The sequence below is a fragment of the Pungitius pungitius genome, chromosome 13 (assembly GCF_949316345.1).
Source record: "Pungitius pungitius chromosome 13, fPunPun2.1, whole genome shotgun sequence".
In the NCBI taxonomy this organism is placed as follows: Eukaryota; Metazoa; Chordata; class Actinopteri; order Perciformes; family Gasterosteidae; genus Pungitius; species Pungitius pungitius.
In genome coordinates, this window is record NC_084912.1 from 12,128,634 (window position 1) to 12,152,736 (window position 24,103).

At 42.8% G+C, this 24,103-nt stretch overlaps 1 protein-coding gene across 3 annotated transcripts in view; it reads right to left on the minus strand.

Moving 5' to 3' along the window:
* The window catches only part of macrod2 (mono-ADP ribosylhydrolase 2), a 343,095-nt gene that overhangs the window by 200,219 nt on the left and 118,773 nt on the right, over positions 1-24,103 (minus strand). For all 3 annotated transcript variants that reach the window (XM_037466486.2, XM_037466487.2, XM_062566512.1), the window contains one exon: positions 3,320-3,436. In XM_037466486.2, the coding sequence (XP_037322383.2) occupies positions 3,320-3,436 (117 nt within the window). The remainder of the gene's footprint in view (positions 1-3,319; positions 3,437-24,103) is intronic.

Sequence of the window (24,103 nt, forward strand, 5' to 3'; positions counted from 1 at the left end):
ATGCAATAGGAGACAGTTTTTTTGTCTTTCCGTTATGGTAGGTGGGTAATTACTGTCATTGATTAATAATCCTTGGCCAGCCCCACAATAATCTGTCCCACATGTGTTCGGCCCTCTTAAAGGAAAGGCTCATTTGCCCCTGGAACTCCATCTAAACTGCTTAGAAGAATGTAATGGAGAGCAATTTTCTTGTCTTGCTAAAAAAAGGCGAAACCCCCCCCCCCCCCCCCCCCCAAGATGGGCCGGGTAAGCTCGGTCATTTTCCATTCCCTCAGCACATCATATCTCTAAACAAGGACAACTCTGATTTCAGATCAAATGCTCCGTTTCCTGCGAGCAATAAGTGGTTTCCCAGAAACTGAGGAAGCATTTTATTGCTTTAAAAGTTATTTGAGTATTATCTATAAACTGCAATTTGTCAATTTCTCACATAAAATAAGAAAATTGCCGAGCATAATCCTTCGTTAAATGAAATATAATACACCATGGGTGATATATTCAAATAACACTTAAGACTCCATAAATGCTGTGGGATCAACAGAAATGGCTACAGTCACAAAATGGATCACTTAGTTCCAAGCATTGTTGGCAGTCCTGATATTATGGTCCTGATATGACTGCTGGGTGTTCAGCACAAAGCCAAGCACAAATCCCTACAATTATAATAAAAAGCAAAGTGATTGCTCCACATTACTCAGGGCTGAGATTTCCTTATTTCCAATTGCATGCAATGGACTCAATTTCAGAGGAGAGCAATACAATCCTCTTGTGTTTATTGAAAATTGTGAAAAGCACACTAATTATTCAGGCAAATCTTGGATGAGAATGCCCGAGTTGGAAATACCTGGCGTTGCCAAGAAGTACACGGTAAGTGGTCCATCTGCCTGTGTTCTCCTCACTCTTTGAGGAGGAGACGTGCCACCATCTGCAGATCTGTGTCAAAGGAAGTCATTTTGCCTGCCGTGGGAGTGGAAGTACACATGTGTACAGGAAGGCATGCTTTCGTCACATTTTGTAGATGCATGTAAAATACATAGCATCTTAGTAATAATCTTGTTAAAAATGTAAACATTTACTGATAACATTTTGACTCTGAATAAAATCCCAGTGTGTGAAATTAAGAGATAACATTTACTTAGAACTACTTGTGCTATTTGTCACTTCAGTGCCTCTTTTTGACTACATAAAAATCATTGTTTGGAGGTGCAAACAGGCTAAGAATTATAATAATAATATTCTGTTCATATTTTGAAGACAGGACAATGACAAGTGAAACCCAACTCCACCAACAACTGCAGTGCAGTTCTCAATCGAGTCGATTTGTCCATTTCAGTTTCTGAGCAGACGGAGTAGCTTTTAAACACCTTATGAATTACATTATGTTCCTGCGCTTCAATAGACACCTCTGTCGATTATCATGAGGATCAATCTAGTCCGAGTTATCTTAAGAGGGTGAAATGAATCATTAGATTATACAAATGTTACAATAATTCAATGTTTACAATTTTATGTATTTAACTTTAGCCACAGCAGCTGCTAGTTAACATGAAATTACTTTTCATTCAAACTACTCCACGTTTACTATGTCAACGCAAGCATTTATCCTTTTTGTGCAGGGGAATTCAATAATGTGAAAATCATGTTTTGACATGTTTGTTTTGTGTTGAGGGGGTGGACAGACAATTATTTGAGAATTCATAAACCAAATAAGTTGTTTGCTGTCACGGGAGTGTTATAATGTGTGTGTAGGTGGAACAAATAAGAAACCTAATTCAATGGAAAAAGAACAAAATCCAAACTGATGACTTCCATGTCTTGTCAGAACTGAGCGCTCACAAAAAAAAAAAAAAAAAAAAAGTCGAGCGGTTGTCAGTTTCCAAGAGCAGACGAGCGAGAGACAACGCCGGTGATGACAGTGATCAAAGTTGCAAGATAAGAAGATAATGCGGGCCGGGTGTAAAGATAGCTCCAATATGAAATAACGTCAGGCTCAAAATCCAGCTGACTGTTCCCGGTGAAGAAGAACACAATCGATGCCGATTTACCAGCACAGGGAAGGTGTTTGGCCCACAGATAATTACGCTAACAGTACGCAGTGGCAGTGTGATTGCTCCCAGGTGACATCACAGGTTATTAAATTGTCATGGTGCACCCTGCAGATGCTTGAACCCACAAGACTGACTCACAGTTTATCTGCTCCATTTGTTTGACATCTTTACGACATACCGTATTAACACAGTCTAATTTCATCTGGGCCTCGATGTCTTCTCTTGGCTGTCTCATGGAAATCCTTCGGGGGTTAGGTTAGGGCCGCTGGGACGTTCGTCTCGACCGAATTACACCCAGTGACATTTATTCCATTCTATCGTGTTTTCCATTTCAAGTTGGCCACAGAAGAAGCTTGTCGCGAACTTTTAAAGTCGTGACACACGTTATACTGACGACTATCAAAAGAAATTGGCTCAGAAGTGTTCCTTATAAAAGTGTTTGAATCACGAGAGGCACATACAAAATGCAACACAAATGTTCACTTGCTTACAACGTTAGATAAATGAGAGGGAGAAACAAAAAGTGCGGTTGCTCCTCTGATCATTTATGGCATGGCGGTACAAGAGTTGTGTGATCCCTTAACGGAATAAACCAGGGATGAAAAATCAATAAAATTAGGAAACAAATAGTTTAGTGGGAATAGCACAAAAAGCACTTTGTCTTTGTTTGTGTAGAGGACACTCCGATTCAGCCATACATGAGCACCAATCATATTAATTATCCTCCAAATAACAAGCCCCACCATTTAATACGAATTAAAACTAGTCAATTATGATTCAACTGCTTTTATTTTGGACATTAAAAGCATCCCAATCCACCGTTTTGAAGTGGACACTAATGACCGCAGTCATTATCTGCAGGTGTGCTTGTGCTTGCATGTGTGCGTGTGTGCGTGTGTGCGTGTGGGAGCAGGTCATTTCGCTCTTCTTGGTAGAAAGTATGACCTCGTTGAAATTGTGTGAACACAAGAATCCCAAAACCTGTTGCAAAATCAAACAGCAAGGAAAAAACAGTGATTTTCTGCTTCAGTGAAATGCCAGAGGAGTCCACCAGCTGGTTAGACTGCCTTGGGTTGGAATAAATTAGGCTGTTTTATTAAAAAAAAAAAATATCGATTAATGCTGTAACGTTCCCCACTAAATCTTAATGTTCACCCACTGCCAGGTGACGTAGCCCTGTAAGGCAGCCGCTTTGATTAGAAAATACTGCTTCGAGGCATTGGAGCACACAACAAAACAAATAAACAACATATTAATCAACAGGTACTCACATTTTGCAGGGAGATCATAGCCGCAGGTGATCTTGGCCTTGCCGGTTTCACAGCCATTTAGTGAATGGCACTCATCATACAGACAGGACCCCGCCGCTTTGTGTATGCAGCCGTCCACTGAAACACAAAACAGACACACAAGGAGAGGTTAGGCCTACAAGGAGGAACAAAAGCAGGTGGGTCCGACACAACAGATCTCCGGCTAACCGGGCTAATTTACAGTTTGTGAGCCTCATCATGTCAAAACAAACGAGCGTTGGCAGGAAACTAGACGGAGAATGTCGGTAGCGCTCAATGTTCATGACCCTCAGTGTGTGTTTTCTCAAACGATGGCGTCGCCTCTGTCTCTCCTCTCTGAAGGGATGCTGGGTCGGCTGTGGTGAGCGGCCCCTGCTGCTGGTAAATATTGACAAGCTCAGGAATTAAATTAGCCGAGCTCGGATCTAATAACGCCTCCACACACAGTGAAAATGACACTGTTCTTCCTGTAATCCTTCTCCACTGTCAACACCGATATGCCGTCGGATCATTAACTGTATTGTTCTGCCCGGGGGACAGTGGTCTCATATCCGTCCTGTCCTCCGTTACCACGTCGCTCTCTGTGTTCCGATTCTGTCGCGCTCTCCTTTGATGCGCGTGTCCCGGTTCCACGGAGAGACCCCGTGTCCCCCGCCCCCCCGAGGTTTTAATTTTACCGGGTTAAGGCCGTGATGCACTTGATTGACGGCACGTCTTACACAAGGCGGCAGATAGATAGAAATCCACATTATCCGTCTCTGAAAGCCTGACAACCCTCCAAGAGCATGTTATCAATCACACTGAAACATCATAAAATTCTCCTCAAGTTGTGGTGTAGAAATGCTCACAAGGCGCTACAGGAGAACAGAGCCAGGAGGAGCTACAGCAGCGGCTGGCAGAACAGATGTGCCTTTTTCTTGGATGTCTCATCGTAAAGATTTGGCCAATGGAGGGAACACGTCTCTGGCTTTATCCATCAACGCTTAAATGGTTGAGGGTTAAGATCGCCTGCAGGATAACCACTGTTCACATTAACTGAACTGATGATGAAAAAAGTACTGAGGAACAGATCTGAATTTTTATTTCAGATAGGGATTACAGTCCCTTTTTTCTTCTATCTTCATCTCTAAAGTACAAATTATTCACATACAGCATCCGGGAAGAAGAAGAAAAAAAAACGAGAAGAGGATAAAAGGATCAAATTTGGATCTACACTATCTGCAAAAATGTGCTTTGCTTCACACCGTCAACACAGACAAAAGGTCTTTTGAAGAGGAACGGCCTCTTTCTGAGCTCCTTTCAATCTCTCAGGGATGAGTCAACGACAACAGCTGGGCGGAAGATTTTTCCAGCTCTATCAATCATCTATAATGGACTGAGGGACAGGCAGCTGACAGAGACGAATCCTGATGGCTTTTCAAAAAAGTAACATGAGTGTGACAATGATGTGGATATGAGGAGGTATCAATGAACAGTGAAAACTACTTAACACAACACGGAGCAGATGTACGGCTGGCTGTAGGCTTGGCATCTTTGTAACATTCACTGTGCAAACAAGATTGTCCGTGATCATCAGCCACACTTATTTGCATCATAATTGCTTCCTAACAACGCTAAATGGCTGAGCTGAAAGCTCTAGGACAGCATGCTTCTCATTTACATCAACAGACACACTCCTGCCGTTAAACACAACGTTGCCTCGTGTCTTTGGCGTAGGGACGACATGAGAAAAGTTCTAGCTAAAAGCATTCACCTGATGTGCATCACCAGTCTGTTTCTAATGTCTCCGTTCCTGCTGACAAGCTTTACATTAAGTGATACTCTATGTTGAATTGATCAACATGTCGCCAGGCCTCCGTCATTAAAGTTGTATGATCCCTCACAGAGTTCTAATGTGGTTCAAGTGTTTTAATTAAAATCGTTAAAACTTCATTAATACTTCCTTTTTTTGCTATCCCTTTTTGTCTTTTTAGTCTTCGTCTCTGAAAACGGTTTTGCCTTTACAATGTGATGGTAATGAAAAGCTTGAGGGCTATTGTGTGTTCTATGAGTTGTAGAACCTTTAAACATTTGAAGCCAGCCGCTCCTTTCAATGGAAGAAATAGCTACGGTAAACAAAAAAATAACCTCCGCTCCGACCATCCGGCAGCACGGTGATATCAATGTCTGTTCCACTCTCATTTTCTTTGTATGGTCCAAGTGTAAAAAACATGAGCTTGCACATTCTCCTCAGGCAATCATTCAGGTGCACAAAAAAAGGAAAATAGATAGAAATCGACGCTGTGCACAAGGCACAAATACCAGGAATATTTGTTTGCATTGATTTATATCATAGTGCAAAGTAATCCGTGTTCTGTGAAAACACCTCGGTACAACCTGAAATCAGCCAGGAGACAGCAGCTGGGAACCGGGATTCTTTCATGCCCGTGTGAGGCCAGCCAAGTTATGAAAATGTAATAATGCCCTCCTCCAGTTTTCAGTGTTCCCTCAGGAGTCCATTCTCCCCAGAAGCCTCCTCTGATCACAACCAGGCACGGCTGAACTCTTACCTATGAGCACCTTGGGAACACGGCCAGCGAAAGCAGGCCTGCTTCTGTGTTTCATCTCAGCAGCTGAAGGGTAAGATTGTAGATAATACTTTCAGCTTCCTCCTGCTGATGGTTGCATAAGCAACAGTGACCATGGAACGCTTTTTCAGACACCGCTGAGTGCGTCACTGTGCTTGTAGCATCCCGACGAGTCCGAGAAGCTGCTCCCAGTGCCAGTAAGGAGAGAACAAGATGCTGAATTCACCCGGCTGACTGCCAGAGCCTTGGATGCTGCTGCTATAGATTTGATTTACCTGCTTAGGTGGAGTGCCACAGATGCATGGTGGGTAATGTGCGTGTTTGAGGAAGATGCAGTCACGGGCTTGAGGGCATAGAGACAGAGTGAGGTTTCATAATGTGCTTTGTAATTTAAAAATTCAATAGCACACTGGGTTTAAAGGCAATCGAAACCTGATTGTGAAGTGTCCTTTTTCCAGGCATCCAAACCTCACCATAAGGGAAGATATGACCCACATGCAAGCTGGCCATCATTCTTTTCCACATTTAAGTGGAATTTCATTATCTCATGAAGATTTCGACATTGTTGAAGCCTGCAACATTACAAAAGCATGCCTCAGATTCTCATTAGGTGAGACTGGCCTTTTCATTCACCTGAAAGGAGGACAAGTCAGCTCACCCTCCTGCCTCAAAGACAGACAGTTGTGAATTTTTCACATGGTCAGCTAATTCTGGTTATCTGCAAATTAAATTATCGGGTAAACCTTATTCAACTGGAATTTTGCTGCGAGAGGAGAATTCCACTCGTTATCATTCTTGTGTCATGTTCATATTCAATAGTCCTGAATTGTTCAATAGAAAACCACAATGTCCTCGTTCCTTCTACGTTCTACTTGGGCGCAATAATTGTGTCCAAATGCTAAAAAAAAAATGTGCTCCCATGCTGAGGGGAGGTGATGCACGCGCTTCACATCATGGAAAGGTGATCAACGCAACCTCTCCGATCTCACAGCTTTTAGTCTGAGTCACATGACAAGCAGGAGCCATAATGTGCTCAGCTGTGTGACGCAGCACCAGTGGTGCCCAGTGCTATATTTTTTAACTGCTGTTAAGGGCGTTTCATTTAACGGGCTTAATATTCAGACGGCAGCATCTGCTTCCGTCCACCCCACTCCTGGGCTTCCTCGGCCGCCGATGAAAAATACAACACTTAATACCTCATCTATCTCCCTCTCTCTCGCTCTGCAGCCTGCCACTGCTCCGGGGAGGGCCTATGTGGGACAAAACTTGTATTCATCTTCTCCGATTGCCTCGTTCAGAGAAAAGCTTCCCCGAGCAGCCCCCTCCACCCAGTCCGCGCAGCTAATGAAGATAACTTTTTGCGGCGGCCGGACGGCATCCCTCTGAACTCATAATGGGAGCAAGAGACAGAGGGAGAGGCCATATTGAGGGAGACAAAGGAGACGAGAGTGTGTGCATGTCAGAGTGTGTGTCAGTCCAGAGCAGTTTGAATTAGTTACTCAGCTGTAACCTTGGCTCCCGCCATTGTTGGAGACACCTCTGCCTCGTCCTCTCAAGGCTCCGTTCCCACATGCATTAAGGAACTCGGCAAAGCTCTGCTTACTCTCCCGGGGCTTCCGTCAGGCGGCTCGAAAAACCAAAAGGCTTTCAATCGCTCCCTCAGACACAATGAATACCTGCTCTGCTCCCATTACAATACCCTGCTTTTCAGAAATAGTGTCAGCTGCAATTTTCTCTCCTAATTATTTTCCACTCCTCCGAGGGTTAGGTTCAGGACTGGAGCCAGAGGAGGCAGGACGGGCTGAGCAGGAGGGAGGGGGGGAGGGGAGGGGGGGGGGGGGGGGGTGGGGGTTCTACCTGGCTGGATATAGAGAAGTGAATGTATGTCCATGATCCAACAGAGGGGAATAGATGTGGTCATTACATGCTGATCCACTGAGATCTCACATTCTTGTGCACAGGACCATAGGAGCTAAAACTTTTATCAACGCTCTCGCACACCGGGAGCTGCAGTTTCCGCATTAAAAGGAACCGCTCTCGACAATTTTTTTGTAGTATCCATGGTAACAATATATTTCCTAGGTCCTCCCAGCACTTGAAAGCCCTGTCACACTGCCACCTCTGTGATTTACGACACCATTCTCTTCTCAACTAATTTCTCAGAAGGAGATAATGGCACGGATTAGTTGCTAATCAAGTGCCAATCATAGGTTTGGCTGCACTAAATGTCAGGTGGAAAGTGTTCCAGTCGTTGTGGTAAGTCTCCTGTGACGGTGGATTATGTGTCCTAATCACAGCAATTTTGAATGCAACAGGAGCAAGATCTCGCTCTGTACTGTAACCAAGTTAATAATAACCTCTATTTTACCTATTATACGCCCGGTAAACAGGGGATTTGGGATAATAGAATGCCAGGCAGACAGTCACAGATTTTACCCTCCAAAGTGACATAACATACCCGAGGCTTGCATGGCTCACAATTCCCACTGCGGTGTAAGCAGGAACAAGCATAAATGACACAACAATCCTGATCTTAAGCACTGAAGAGGAGATCTCTGCTTCGGTGCCCTCGAGCGAGCCACTTCATCTTGAGTTGCTCAATAGCATCTAAATCACTTTTGTTCACTGAACAGATCCAAACAGCTGAGACAGTTAGCTTTATTAGATTGTGTATAGAGAGAACCATTCATGCTTTTTTATTTCAGGACGTCATCTTTTTCTATTGTTCCTTTGTTGTCTTTAAAAATATGACATTCATGTATTAACCAGGACTATTGCTGCCGCACAGAGACAACTTCAGACAACATTCACCTTGCCACCTCCTGCTTACACTAGCACTAGTGATTTGGGTTAGTCAGACAAACCCAAGATACATGCAATTAAACAATTACAATGTGAGATGTGCTAAACATTCCACAACATTAACCTGTAAATCTGTTGACCACGTTGACACCAAGCCAGCTCGCTTTAAGCAGACTGTAGACAGCTTTAGTGAAGTCATGTTATTTGTTAGTGTACTTTATTAATGGCCGTAATCATCAGTGGAGTCTGGTAACTTGAAGACACTCTGGAGGACAGGAGTAAATCCGACCCTTAACATAATTCCATTGTGTTAAGATATTTCTCTTCTTTTGCTCTTCCATTTAAGGGTCGGGTCCAAAGACGGCAAGGCCCGAGGCTGCCCCAAGGAGCAACATTTTACAAAGTGGTAAAATACAGGAATCTATATATACACATTAGGTAAGTTAACAAATAAATAGCTTTTTAAAATCATTAGACCTATAAAGTTTTAAAGTGCTCTAATAACCGAGTTACGTTCCCTCCTTTCCGTCCATGGCCTCTCCTCCGTGCATGGTGCTGCTGTATAAGCTTTTAAATCTCAAAGATAAGAAGAGTTTTCCCACAAAAACAGGAACAGAGTAAACCATTTAATGAATGGTACAGAGCACTGGTAATGGTCCATTTTCACCAATTACTCGTTCTTCTTTCACTTGCCTCTAAAAATAAGAGGAGAAGCAGTTGCTGCTCTGCCTCTCCGGGCCGGCCTCCCCTGGTATGCATTCTCCTTAAAAGTGCCGTTAAAAGCTAGAGTTGGATTTGAGGCTCCGGGGCTGAAGTGAGACATGCGGGAGCAAACACTCGTCATGCTTCTGTTCCCAGGACCGTAAAGGAATGCCAGGTTAAGTTACCCCAGCTCATGTGACACTGTTGTCGGAAACCTGGAGTCTGACAGCTGTGGACAACTCGGTGCCGAACCCCAACCGTGTTTAACTCCCTTGGACAATGGTGCCGGCCCCGGCCCTCGCGTTTAAACATGTTGTTTTAACTGCTCTGTCTTGTTGTTGCAGCGTTCCCTGTCTGAACAACCTGAAGCTCACCCTCTGCATTCTTCGCGTGGGGACTGCTTTTACTGCACTGGAGCCTCCTGTACTGCAGATATTTGACACAATCGGACATCGGAGTGTTGAGGCAGACTTTTCCAAATTGGGGGTGACATGTAGCCCGGCGTGGTTTCAAGGCCTCTTCATTCAATTGCATGCCGTGGCTATTATGATTTGTATTTCTCCGCTCCACAAGGTACGTGTGTATCGTTGTTTTGGTGAACTGCCTGGCTTACTACCTGATGGAGTTAGCTCATGTGCAGTCAAAAGGGCGCCGGCGTATCAGCAAGGTAAACCCCCGTAAGCAACGTCTGTCAAGATAACACCCGTCTCATGGAAACACAGTCGGCATCGTCCCGACACAGACGTTCGTAGAATGGTGTCGCACCCAAAGAACATGGTTAGGGCTCTCAAAAAAGTCCTTCATTTATGTGTGTGTGTGTGTGTGTGGTGGCCTTAAAAAAAAGAAAAATCTCACACACACACACATAGACAAACCTCCTCTTACAGCTCCCTCTCTTTGCTACAATATCACACTATTTTTTCACCTTTGACTCCTCAGTCGGTCTCTTATAGCGAGCAGGCACTCTGTCAATGTTGCCATTATCGCCTCGTCACACAGGTTAGATTACCTTTGGCACCCCAAGTTTTACTCTCACTGCCACAGGAAAGAGAGAGAGAGAGAGAGAGAGAGAGGGAAGTGGCAGTGGACAGCAAGGTTTGAGAGACTCTTAGATCGCTCTTTCCCAGCAAAACCAATCTCAAGTGTGTGTGTTCCTTCAGGAGTGTGTGGGCACATTTGAGTTCAACTTAGTCATTTAAGCTCATGTAAATGCAGCTTCACACCGCAATGTATATTAAAAAAGAAACATTTCTCGTTCATGTCTTTCATGTCATAATTGCCAACGATTTGAATTGCTTCAGTAATTGAAACCCGTCACCTATTTCCATTGGTTCCATGGAAGGAATCAAAGCATTTCTGTACAGCTTGAAACATTATTAACAAAAACAACATGACATGTGGTTCATTCCTCCCTGCAAGGGAGTCTGACATCAAAGAGCCCCCAGAGCGGGGGTTCAAAAGAGCCGCACATCTCTTGTAAGAGGTAGTGAACACGTAACTCCACCAGGAAGCATCTCCTATCAACAAGCGGGCCGCCTCTCTCAGTGGGCGAGGAGCGACGATTTTACCAATTATGAAAGTAGGATCCTGCTGCTGACCAGTGATGGCTCCCCGGTTGGACTACATCAAGAGTCACAACCAGATTTAAATGATTGATGTTTTGACTTAACATTAGTGTAAACCTTCCACATCCATCACTAGTGAGTCACAGAGACTTTCATGTTTGGAGTGTGGATTAGCAATATACTGTATGGTAATGAAGCTGTATTAGTCAGAAACAATGCTTTTTTCAGTGAGCCTAACGGCCAGTTATATTTGGAATCAATAGAACACGCATGCACACGCACGCGCACACACACACACACACACTTTCATCGGGACATAATTAAATGTCGCCTCCTGAAGAAATTGCCCTCTTTGAGGAGCTCGGGCTAATAAGGGACACAGTAATGTTGAGAAAACATGCCGAGAAAACACAACCCCCAGAGCGAACCTGGCCAATTTCATCACAAATTACTTCCCTGCACAAAGTTCATCTTTGAGTTGCCTGAGAGAGCCGGCTGCATGATGGTAAAAGATACTGTTTGTAAGAACAAACTGGCTTGAGTTTAAACACAACCACTTTGTTCCATGCATACACGCCCTAAGAAGCAACAAGAGAAGACAAGACCAGATAAATGTATGCAATTATTGAGCAATCTAAATAGCAAGCTTTAAGGCTGGCGAGGAGGGGGAGCATGCACGGCTGCAGCTTCAGACGCTCAAATCTTCAGGCCAAACTCTGTGGCAAGTCTGTAATTGCAGAAATGAAGAAAGATGGAGCCATTCAATGAAAGGCCACTGCTTTGGATTAAAATGCATGAACAGATGTTGCTATTATACATGGTTCTTTGGGTGTGCTGGTGCAAGGCGCTTCTTCAGCAAAGCCTACAGCCTTGTACAATGCACTAACTTTTGCAAAGTAGCACACAAAGCAAGTCAAAACCACAAAGAACTACAGAATTAAAGGTCATTAGAGAGTTTTATTTCTTGATTTCTTTACCTGCAAAGTATGGATGTTGGAATTCTTGCAGCAAATCAAGGACTATGACAGTGTGACGTTAAAGGCCTGGGAACATCAAGGCTTGTGTCATGAACTGACGTCCAGAGACATTTTTTTTTTCCAGAGACATTTCCATTACTGTTAAACTCTGAGCAAGAAACATTTTGACAACCGTAAAACCAGGGAGCTTTTTTCTTGTTACACCGTTTTCTGGTCTTGACTTGTTGGCTCTACAGCTCAGAGTAGCCGACAGCGTTAATATCCAAGCTTATACTCTACTCATAACCTCCTCACTAACGTCCACCAACAACCCACTGCCTAATCATAAACAGGAGTGTAACAAGTTGCACTGTACGCACTGTCCACCATTTGGAGATCCGGCACAATGTTGAAATGGAAAACATGCACACAGGGTAAAGTGCTGAAAGTGAAACTGAAAAGACAGGACATAAATTGTACTTAGGGATTACTATTTATTATACGATTTAGCACAGCTGATGATGCTGAGAGATGGGATTAATATTTATTAGGCGTTCGCTGAACTGCGCATGTTAGAAAAGTGTGTAGTAGCCAACGTATGGTGAGTCCCCTTCAGTTACTGCTTCAGAGTGTTTTTATTTACTGTTTGCATCCATTCCTCTTATTGCACTATTTCACTTCTTGCTGCTGCTCTTTCAAGAAAGACTGCTGCTGCGCCTCTTGATAATAGGTCAGTTGGTTGTCATTATTGGATTTCTAAATTGATGAGTTTACTGTAACAAGACTAAGCAAAGTCTGGCTGATACAGCAGTCTGCGATAAGAGCAAATGCCACAGCTATCTTACTGGGAGAGGAGTGCAATTTGGTATCAACTTAAACAACTCGGCGATATAAACATTTTAAGACCGAAGAAAGACACAGACGTACATTGTGCTATAATGTATATATTAGGAAAAATAGAAGGGCTTTCTCTCCCGTAGTGCTGCAGACCACATATCTTAACATTAACTGACAGCAAATGTTAAAAATTACTAAATATTCAGTGGCAGTTAATCAGTAGAGTATCCAAGATACACTTTACACTGCTGACTACTGGGTTTATGCAGGTCCTTTTACATGTACTTTGCGGTTTTATGTTGCTTCACTAAATAAGTTTTATCTGTGCAGCCCAAGGGGGAAGGAAGAAGACACTTGAAGTTAAATTATGCATGCAAGAGTTTTTCATCAAAAACATCACTGTGATGTCTTTGTGAAAACGGAAGAAGGCTGAAAGAATAACGATTAAGCCTCAAAATCAATACAATGATAGGTTAGTGCGTTTCTTTTCTTTGAAAAGAGATTACTAGAGAGTTCTCCAAGATCATTATCCCTTTTCCATCATGGTGAAACGGTAAACAAGATGATTAAAGTTAAGGGGAAATTTAATAAAACCTGTGGAAACTGCTGGTGGGCACGGCATGATCATTTGTCTTATTTTCCTCACAAAAATATATTTTAGGGTCAGTGGATTATATGATTTATACAGGTCAATATGTTGACTTAAGGAGCATACTGGTCAAAATGTTTTAATTCGAAGTTATCAAATTTGAAAAGACGTGCGCCGGCGCTGCTCAAAAATCATTACCCCCCCTGTAACTCAAAGTAAGCAAACTAAGTGCACCAGGCCTCAGGGGCCAAAGCCTGCGATAGCCCGCATGGAATCCTCTCCAGTGATTTATCTGAAGGGGCCCTGACAACTTTCCTGCAGAATCCCATAGTCTCCTATCTACTAATTGAGCCTGTGTCAGCCCATGGGAGATTAAGCGTACGCAGCTGCCCTCTGAAACGTCTTCCCCCGGCCCAGCTGTGAGACACAAATCAAAGGCCCCCGGCACAGAGACGAACCGGCACGAAACAGAGCCCACCTCCGCTCAAACGCGGGGCTCAGCACTAATCTCCCTCCGTGATTAATTGTTTGGTGAATATATCCAGTAAAATGTCTGATTGGGACGATGAACCAGATCTGATGAATCCTAACGAGTTCGAGAATTTGCTTAAAAGATCTAAAACAACCACAACTGCAGCAGTGCGGCCCCTTACGTGTCGGCCAAGGCATCAACACATGGCACACTATTCATAGACTTGACTTATTAACATTCCCAGGATTTGCCTCTTGACTCAAGTGCTCTTGCTGGGCTTTTCTGCCCAAGCTGGGTTGGAAGCCTGTGGAAGACCTTTGGGCTCTCTCTCAGCTCCCCACATCCTCAGTTAAAGGGCCGCCGTCCTCCCACTGTCTCAACGTATAAAAGCTCTGTGTGGTCTCAGTGCTTAACTAGTGGCCGTGGCCCGGCTCCACCATGTGAGGCTTGCTGCAGAGCCAAGGATTAACAGAAATGGGTCTTTTATAATTATACCGTCATGATTCCGGGCCTTTCCTGCTGGTCCTTTTAATTAAGTAGATAATTTTTCTCAGGGGAAGACCGACTTTAACATACTTACCGGCTACTTCAAAAGCGGCAAAGATCTTGTTAATCCAAATTATTATTTTGTTGTGAAATCAAATATAGAAATTGCATTTGTGGTCAGGGCAGCCCTGCGTGTGAAAGGAACAAACATTCTTTAGTGAGGGTACTATAATGTAACGTCCACCAGGTGATGACTGTAAAAGCCGCCGTGTAATGGGGCAATGGGGTCTTCCGTCATTCACACCTTTTGTGACAAGTCTAATAACAAGGGAGCTGCCTGATCACTCTACCATCCAACCACTTCACCCAAGGGACCTATCTGAGCCATCCGGTGGGAAGTCACGCACCCATGCAGCACCCACCTAGCTCTGGGGAGGTTTAACAACTCATATGGAACGCCGTAATGGCCTCCACAGTGGCAGCATTCAGATGGCCGCTAGTTCACAGCTTGGTTTACTGCCCATTCATTTTACATCCGCCACAAATGCAAGGGGGGGAAGAACAGAACGCTATGAATCTAGAGAAAAGCTCAAATAATGAAATACATGTCTCAAAATGTTACGTATTTGGGATCACACATGAGTTATTGCTGCATTCTAACATCACCCACTTTAACGAAAGAGGCCCATCATATAGTAGTTGCCCACTTCACAAACCCAGAAGAGCCACATATCAGTTATTGAGGCTATGATGGAAGCCATTGACCTTCCAGGGATGATATGTGGACTTTCTATATACACCGCACTGTCACCTCCCAGAATATTAGTTATCAATTCTGACGTTAAATCTCTCAGGTCAGCGTTTATGTCGTCTAAGCGCAGGAGCAGCGGTGATGGATGTTAGACGAATATGGCGCTACGTTCCTTATTTTGGAGCTTATCTGATGATTTCCTTACTGCTTCTTGAGCAGGTTACGATCCATTTTCACGTCTTAAACGGGGACAGGATATATTAAATCCATTTATGGTGTAATTGCTAATTCCATTAAAGGAGAGATTAAGGTATTATTAAAATCTGATTATTTCTCATATCAAGGCTGACAGAATAACACACACACGCAAAAGGGATGGAAGAAAGGAAAAGAGAAAATGCAGATTACCGGCTATACATTTTGTTTTACACTAATTTATATAATTATAAAATCCTCATGTACATTTTGGTCAGTGTGTTGTAACCAGAAGCCACATTATGGCCAAAAGGAGCATATCTTTTGCTCAGTATATGTTTAATGGGTACATTACATTACATGTCATTAAGCAGATGCTTTTATCCAAAGCGACTTACAATTAGTCGTCCAAATTTTAATTTGGCATTTGGCATTGAAAGAAAATCTATATACAATGCATGATATACATTACCATCAGAATTCCTTCACCGCTGTGGCAATATGACCTAATGCCTAAATCGGGCTTTGTTGTGGAGAACTAAAACGCAGGCTAGGTGGTGAAGAGGAACTTACTTGCTTTCAAAACAAGAGAAAAAATCATTTCCGTGTTGCACCTGAAATAGTTCACGATAACAACAAGTACCTGCAGGAGGAGATAGTGTAGGATTTATATCAGCTGTAGGCAGTAGCTGAGCGGATGACAAACTTCATAATGAGTCATGGTATCTCTTGCATGAGATTTTTTCGGCAAAAAGACAAACACATTCTGCACAAGACTGAATTTACACCGCAGAGCAGACAACCTCTGGAAGAGACCAGACTGAATTAAGCAGACCGAATAATATTCAAATCGCAGTGACTTATCACCTAGCATTAACATGAATATCTCCTTTTATATGAATAATATGAACTCACAAGTTATGATTTACCACTATTCTCAATGCAGTGTTAAGTCTGTAATGCAAGTCAATGCAATTTCAAACAGACACTAGTCATAGAGCCGGACTGTTAACACATCAGAGAAAGCCATGCATGTGCTTCTTCATGCAAGGCAAAGGAACGTGTGCACGGCCTGCACTTGGCTTTTTGCATCACAACTGGGGATTGAGTCAATGAGAAAGGGGCAAACAAACGGGCAAAAGCTGGCCGGCGGAGAGACCCGGCACATCTTTAGTAAACACACCAATCAGTCAAGAAGGGCCGATTCAGAGCACAGACAGAGACCCGAGGTTTGGCTCTTCTCTCTCTCCCTCTCCTCTCTGGGGATGCTGGCCGGAGTACGAGTTATAGACTAGCATTCAAGGAGACTGTTGTTCAGACACTTTGGCTAAAAGGTCAGGTACTATTGACATTATGGGTTCTATTCTGACAATGGCACAGATGAAGGGAAGTGCTGTTATATAGCTGCAAGTTCTGACGATTATTTCTAGATGGGCAGCGGTTAAGACCAACTTTGAAAGCCTGCAAGGACATTAAAGGCCGAGCGGCTTGTACTTCTCGGGACATCAATGGCTCTCTGCGTCTCACTCAATTCACCATGGCACTGCCTCGAAAGGTTTTGAGTCAGGCTGATTGAGAGCCCAACAACAGCACCAAAAAGCTGATTTTGAGCTTCTCTGCTGTTATGTTTAATGTGAAATGAACTTGTACTTATATAGCACCTTAATACTCAATGTCATCATTCACCCATTCACACACTGCTGGCAGTTGCTACCATGCAATGTGCCATCAGTACTCTAAGTAACAATTCATATCCATTTCTTTTGGGGTTAAGTGTCTTGCCCAAGGACGCATCGACATGGACTAGCGGAGCTAGGGATTGGACCGCCAATCCTCTGATTGAAGGACGACCCTGCTCCACCACTGAGTCAGTTTGCCCTATTATTAGAACTCATTGGAGCCAGTGTGCATGCCAAAGCAAGACACTTTGTCTGCTTTAGTCCGTGAAATTAGACAGAAAATAAAGCTCAATTCCTCACAGTAATAGCTCAGAGTTGGTACCGTTTTCATTAGGAAGAACCTATGTTCATATAATGGCATTAAGGAGTAGAAATTATACCACAAGATTAAAGGAACTTTGGAAGCAAAACTGCCTGACGGTACTATATTACAAATAATGTAGAAACCACTGCAGAAGTTGGATTTATCAATACCTGCTTTGATTTGGAACCGGTTTGTATATATTAGGTCATGCATCATTGCCTGATCTACGATATGGGCATAGTTATGCTGCTGAAAATATAACTGGTATAATAAAATATTGGCATACAAAACGACACCCACCGGAGGTCATTAGAAGCAACTGCTTTCCATACTGCTCTTTTTACGACTACTTCACCACCGGTAAGCGGTATGCAGCAGGAACAAGTCGACCAGAACAACAAGTGAGGCTTTTGTCTTAACTATAAATGTCATGTCAAAGTTAGCACAGTATAGCATATTTACTGTGTGCTCAATAATAAAAAATTCATATATACATATCACATTCAAACATTTAATCCTAACCCTGAAAACTCAATGAGAATAATATTTCATTCTGCCTTCCCAGTGTTTGAAAAGAGTGGACTCAAACTACTCAAAATATGAAAAAGCTTGCGATGATTTGAGAGAGAATCTGATTTATTTTCCAGTTAGGAAAATTATTTAAAAAAGCAAGTCTGCTGGTTAAGAGTGTCGTGTAAATCGTGTAATTGCATTCTTTCGAATTAAATATATAGTGGGAAACAGTAACACGAGAATACTAATTCCTTCCATATGGTAACACAGGAGAGGCCATGTGTTTGGAACCGCTGTCAGTAACTGTAATAGACTGTATAACGTGTCGGTATCAGCATTGAAATCCCAAACCAAATGGCCACACCATACCTGCCCTCTACACACCCCCTCAGCTGGCCTCTCCCATCACTATGACCCCTCTGCAGGAACATTCAGTTCAATCCTGCAGGCACTGCACACAAAACAATGATTCAGCTTGTCATCCAAGCTGAGCTTTTTGTATCTAGAGTGATACAATTGAGAGGACAAAAATCCTTATTTCTACAGAAAGTGCTTAATAAACAGCCCTAGTGATAGTAGAGGGAATAGTAGTATTTCAACAACACCAGGCCGTAGCCAATAGAAATGGCATCCTCGAGATGACTTTGTATTTGCGGTAACAACAACCACATTTTTTGCTGGAGATAAAAAAAAGCTTTGACAAATTTCACTGGCTGCTCAGCACTCCATTTACAAGTAAGATGCTATGACTTATTCATCTAATTTGAAGCAGCCTCAAATGTTTGTCAGGTGGTCATGTCTCCTGGCAGTCCCATAACAATGAAAGGATGTCAGCGATAGACTGGGCCTCCAGCCAGCAATTATGCAGGGTTTAAGACAGCGACGGCCTGGAAAGCTCGCCAGGTCCTCTCCACGTCCATGCAGTCTGCAATGCAAATCAATCAGCAGTGTGTGGCCTCCACACCGCAGCCTGAGAGAGCAGGGAGTCAGCGTTGAGATGATCTCTTTCCTGAGTATCCATCCCTCTCTGTCAGGTGCCACGGCGCCTCATCGCCATCGCTCTAATTAGTCGGGGATCCCCGGAGCATGCAGAGTGATGGAAGACAAGAATTCCAATACATACCAGTTCTTCTCAATCACAGAAAATGTTAACCTTGAAGTGTTGTTGTTAAACACGACGTGCACTGTGCAGCCAATATCCCTGAAGGGAGTGCAATTACCAATCGTTTGAATGACAACTGCTCTCCTGCAAACGGGTAAAAGTATGCATACATCACATACTGGAGTTTAGGAATGAGGAATGTAACGTGATCATTTTGCAATAAACATGAGAACTGAAATAACATGAAAAATATGCATGAAATAACCACCGTTTTGAGGAATGCCATGTAAACAAAGCTAATGCGCACTTGAAGCTGCCGCTAGCTCCATAACTAATGATTAACGAATTGATTCACAATTGTGAACATGCAGTAAACAGATTACACGTCTTACAGACCATTCCTGTTAACTGACTATCCATGAAAAATACAGAATTAAGCCAAACATTACTCAGTCAATGTATTTTCCCAAGTTGGCATAACCAATTATGACATTAGTATTCTAATGGGAGTCGTTATAATACAACGTTTAAATTGCTTGGTTAAACTGTTCAGTGTCGTAGCAACAAATGCTTGAGTCTGGCTTTTGTCTATTCAAGACTGAGCAATGCTGGTATTTCAACACTACAGAGAAAATACAAAAATATACCTGTTAATTTCATTTTAAGCTTTATGATCCGTGGAAAACCTATCCCCTCTTGAACATCACATTCGGATTATGTGTGCCTGCCACTCAATTAACATGCAGCGCATCCTGACAAAGTCCAATAACCTGCCACTGAGCCCCTCTTTAGTGTTTTCCTCCACAGAAATAACACATGCACATTCTTACTCCGTCTCTGCAGAGCAAAAGACAAGCCAGGCATCAGGCAGCTATTCTTATTTCCATTCACATTGCATTTGCTAAAAACAGGTATGAGGCGAGTGATTCATTTCTCTTTTCCTCCTATCTGTCTCAAAGATCATCTCTGCCGAAGCTTGGCAGAGGGCAAATGAAGGAACGGAGCAAAGCAGATGATCAAATCCAAGGATGATTCCTGTGTTGTTTCACTAAATAGTGGATTTGTCTTAGTCCTGTTGCTATGGTTGCAGTGCAGCAGGCAAAATATTGGAGGCAACGTGTGAATCCCTTCATTGATCGCTTGGTTTTACTTTCACCATATGGTGGCTAAAGCGAAATGTGTTATTGGATTGGTGGCCTCACAACTAGCTGGATTAAAAGGTCCATTATCAACGATGAAGGGATGAGGGAGTGAGTCCCATCTTTGGGTGTGCTGAAGGGCTGAAATATGTTATTCACTGCAACAAAGTAAACACAAGAGCCGACAAACACAAAAAGAGGGAAAAAAGCATTTAGTAACCTATTTATTAAATAAAGGTAATATTAGAGTATATTTGTGACAGGACTGGAGGGCAGGCATAATGAATGGGTTCTCTGAAGTCATTTAGAACAGATAAAAACTAGTTTAGTTTAATTAGATTTTCAAACGGGTGGGGGTGTTGTCCCAGTTCTGAAACAGAATAGTCTCTGTGAAGTTGCATTTAAAAGCTTGGGTGCATAGGCTACTCTAAAATACATGACAAATGTTCATTTAAATAAGCTTGAGAAGTGCGAGGCAAAAGAAGCTGAATGCCATGCGCACGGACAAAGAGGTACAGCAGTCACATGCTTCGTGATGTCCGGCTGTCACCAGACAGAAACATTAGGTAGTTTTAGAGTTGGCTTGTTAAAGCCAATGCCAAATAGTTTTCCACCGAGGGGATTATAGTCATTCTTGTTCACCTACTCGGTACGACGTTCTTCAGGGCTTGACATGAAGACATTTAAGTCGTTGATAGGTTACAAATTCAGTGGTATAAATCAATCAGTATTTTCTAGGGCTGTTGTCGTTAATCAAAGAGATTATTGTGGCCGACCAATGTGATGTTTTAACGCAGTTGACTTTGTTTACTTCCATTGTATTTTGACCCCTGACACAAACGCCATTAATGAATTTCAAAATGTGAGATTAGTTATTTAATTATTTAATTTGAATTTGAATGACAGCTCTAGTATTTTTACATTGTTGTTTTCCACAAATGATTGAGCTGATGACAATAATACACACTTCTTTTTTGTGACACTATGTGCCTCGGTGAAGGATAGAAATAACATGTTGTGCCTCCCCCATGGTCTGTAAATCGAGTGAATGATTGGAAATCACACCAAAGTGATGCCAGACAACCCCTCACCTGCACTGAAGAAAGCATCACAGCCAGGAGAGGGGATCTAATATCAGGCTAAAAGCACCCGGAAAGGCTCAGGGCGTCCTCATATTTTGCAGTAGGCGACGCCCACCTGATTACCAGAGCCCTTTTTTTTCAATTACCAAAGCTTCCACATCAGAGGTGGCAACAGAATGTCTTTTGGTGGAGGAGAGAAACACAACCTGGTCATTGTGTGACTCAGTGCACACTTGCCAATCAATGTACACAGTTAATGTTCCAGTGAACACCAGGCACTGATTCAGCAGCTGATGCTTTAATTGGATGGAACTAAAGTAGGAGAGAGGATGACCCCTTCAGTGACCCCTATCAAGGGAGCAGTGCCTGGAGCACAACCTTATGAATGACCCTGGTGTCAGAGGTGGATCGGGACAACCCTGCTTAACCCCCAGACACATCAGCCCATGAGGTCATTTAGCATCATTTGAAATCATGTGTCAACCGGCTGATAGCATCTGTAAAGCATTTCTTTTTTCAATGAGATCAAAATGAGAGAAACATGAGCAGTGACAAGTAGATTGGAGGCTCCCTCACGCACAAGGTGTTCTGTAAGAAGCAAAGCCTGGTTGTACGAAACTGGCTTAGTTGGGATCGGTGGAGTGGAAACTAAAGCGTTTCTGTGCTTCACAATAATGGAGAGGTCTAACTGCTTAATGAAGATAATGCACGTAAATCCTCCAAACACATTGTTAATCCGTGTCTGAAAATGGTTTTATGATTGTTTCATCAATGGAGAAAAACCTACTTGCCTACTATGTAATGAGGGCGGTCGTAATGGACTTTGGCCACAACCTGACACAAGTAATTCCATATATTGATAGCAATTTATATCAGCTCATAATTTCCATTGAACGATGGTATGTAATTATATTGACTAATCAGTAAGACCTGGTTTTCATCAAATTCTAAGTTATCATTTAATGTAATTCAGTAGCTATTAAAGAGCGAAGCATGACAACATAACAGGCCCTGCATGGGAGGTTATATATTGCAAGAAAGATATATTTGATGTTACAATCCATTTGACAGGTGCATATCCCTTAGGGCTTCTGTAACATAACAGTGAACCAGTCTTCACAACATCTCAGGCCCCCTGTTCAATTCACGTCACAAAAGCAGTCGATATTCTACCATTAAAAATGTGTTAAAATAAATCAAAGAGTGAATTAAATCATACAGATATGTAGTGATTAAAAAAACTCAATGGGAAAAGAAGCAGACTTTAAGTCTAAATCATTGTTTCATATGAATGACTTTGCTAATAGCTGTGAAAAAAAGTCAGTAATCTTCTATGACCTTGCAAATTGCCTTTACGGGGAATAAAAGGTCTTTAGGTTTAAACAGCAATAGAGAGAATAATTACATGCACAAAGTCAGACTGGCCTCAAAAAGTTTCGGGTTGACTTAGCAGGTGATAATGGGATGTTTGAGAGCTCAGGCCTTTTGGAGTGGAAGCGATCTCAGGCAGTGAGCTGACTGGAGAAAAGACACCCAGCAGCCCCTCACTGACGCTGCGACTGACGCGAGCTGACAGTCCGCCACAGACCGGTCACTCAGCCCGCGGAACAAAACGCTGCTCCGGGAGAAAAATGGAAAACACATGCCAATGGCCGGATAAGACAGCAGCCGTTTTTTTTTTAAACGCCAGCGAGACAAGGCTCGTCTAGCACGCGTCACCCTCCCCGTGACAGAGACGGGAGAAAGAAGCAGTTCTTTTGTGCAACAGTTGTGATTTCAGAGTCGTTAATTACTACCCAGAGAACTGATATCGACGCCGGCACGCTGGTACTCCGTGATGATTTCTTTCAGTTTGAGGATATGTTGAAGGCACACGTAATTGTCAGAGTGCCGTTATATGATTTTGATGGGATGAGGGGGGGGGGGGGGGAATGTCTGCAGATCTAACTGTGCACATTCCTACAAGAGGCAATGAATCATTTCTGACACCCAGAACATTCACCTGGTTCCCATTGTGCTTTTGTTGATATGTCCAGATGTAGCATTTCTTTGTGGTGTTTTTTTTTTTTAACCAGCCATTTGACAGTGGTCAATGTGAACTTAAAAACAGTGTCTGGTCATCCCACATCCATACTTAGTCCAAATGCAAGAAACAAAGTGTTGTTTCCAGACTGCAGCGTAACGATGGCCCGATGGTTTGCCGTCCACCATTTATTTAATAAGAAAACAATTCTGTAGCTTCTCCAACAAGCTGTTGCTATGGCCATTATGCATCGAATATGTGTTCCTGTAACAGAAGAAACCTGAGTGCTTGGATGAGGGAACAAAGCGGCTCTATCAATATGCATCAAGCGCAGCAAAGGGGGGGAAATGGCGTTGTTAATTATTTACTGAGGAAAACATTGCTTTGTTGCTTTCACTGACAGGTCAGACTTCAAATGCTGAGACGCTTAACGTATGCTGCTGAAAAAAAACACCAGTGCCGCATCCCTGCTGCTCAATTAAAACTTAGCATAACAATATGCATCCATACAAATGAGTAAAAAACAGTACTTGATGCCCAAAAGTAAGGAGTCTTCTTTCTTTGCCTTGTTTACGGACGCTTTGCTGAACCGTCGCTGCTAATATTCTGTAAAACGTGTTTGTTTTCATACGTAGTGAGCTTAGAAAAGCTAGTATTTTAGCTACTTTATGCATCTATTAATTCAGAGTGGATTCTTCATCTGCAAGTTTTAATTGGAAACACACAGTGACCGGATATAATTTTCCTATACCACCGCATTATTTTAGTTATAGGCATTCATACAGCTTTATGACAATAATAATGCACGGTTCATCACTTCTGGTCATGCATTCAACCTTTTTCAAGTAAATAGTGTATTGTAATTCTCACATAAAAGATTTTTTATTTTAATGGATTGCAAATGTGGTCTCTACCAATTCCTGAAGGAAATGTGTCAATATGTTCACAAGCTAGGCGAGCGATAGGAGTGAAGTTGCGTTCCAGACAGCAAACTATTATCTG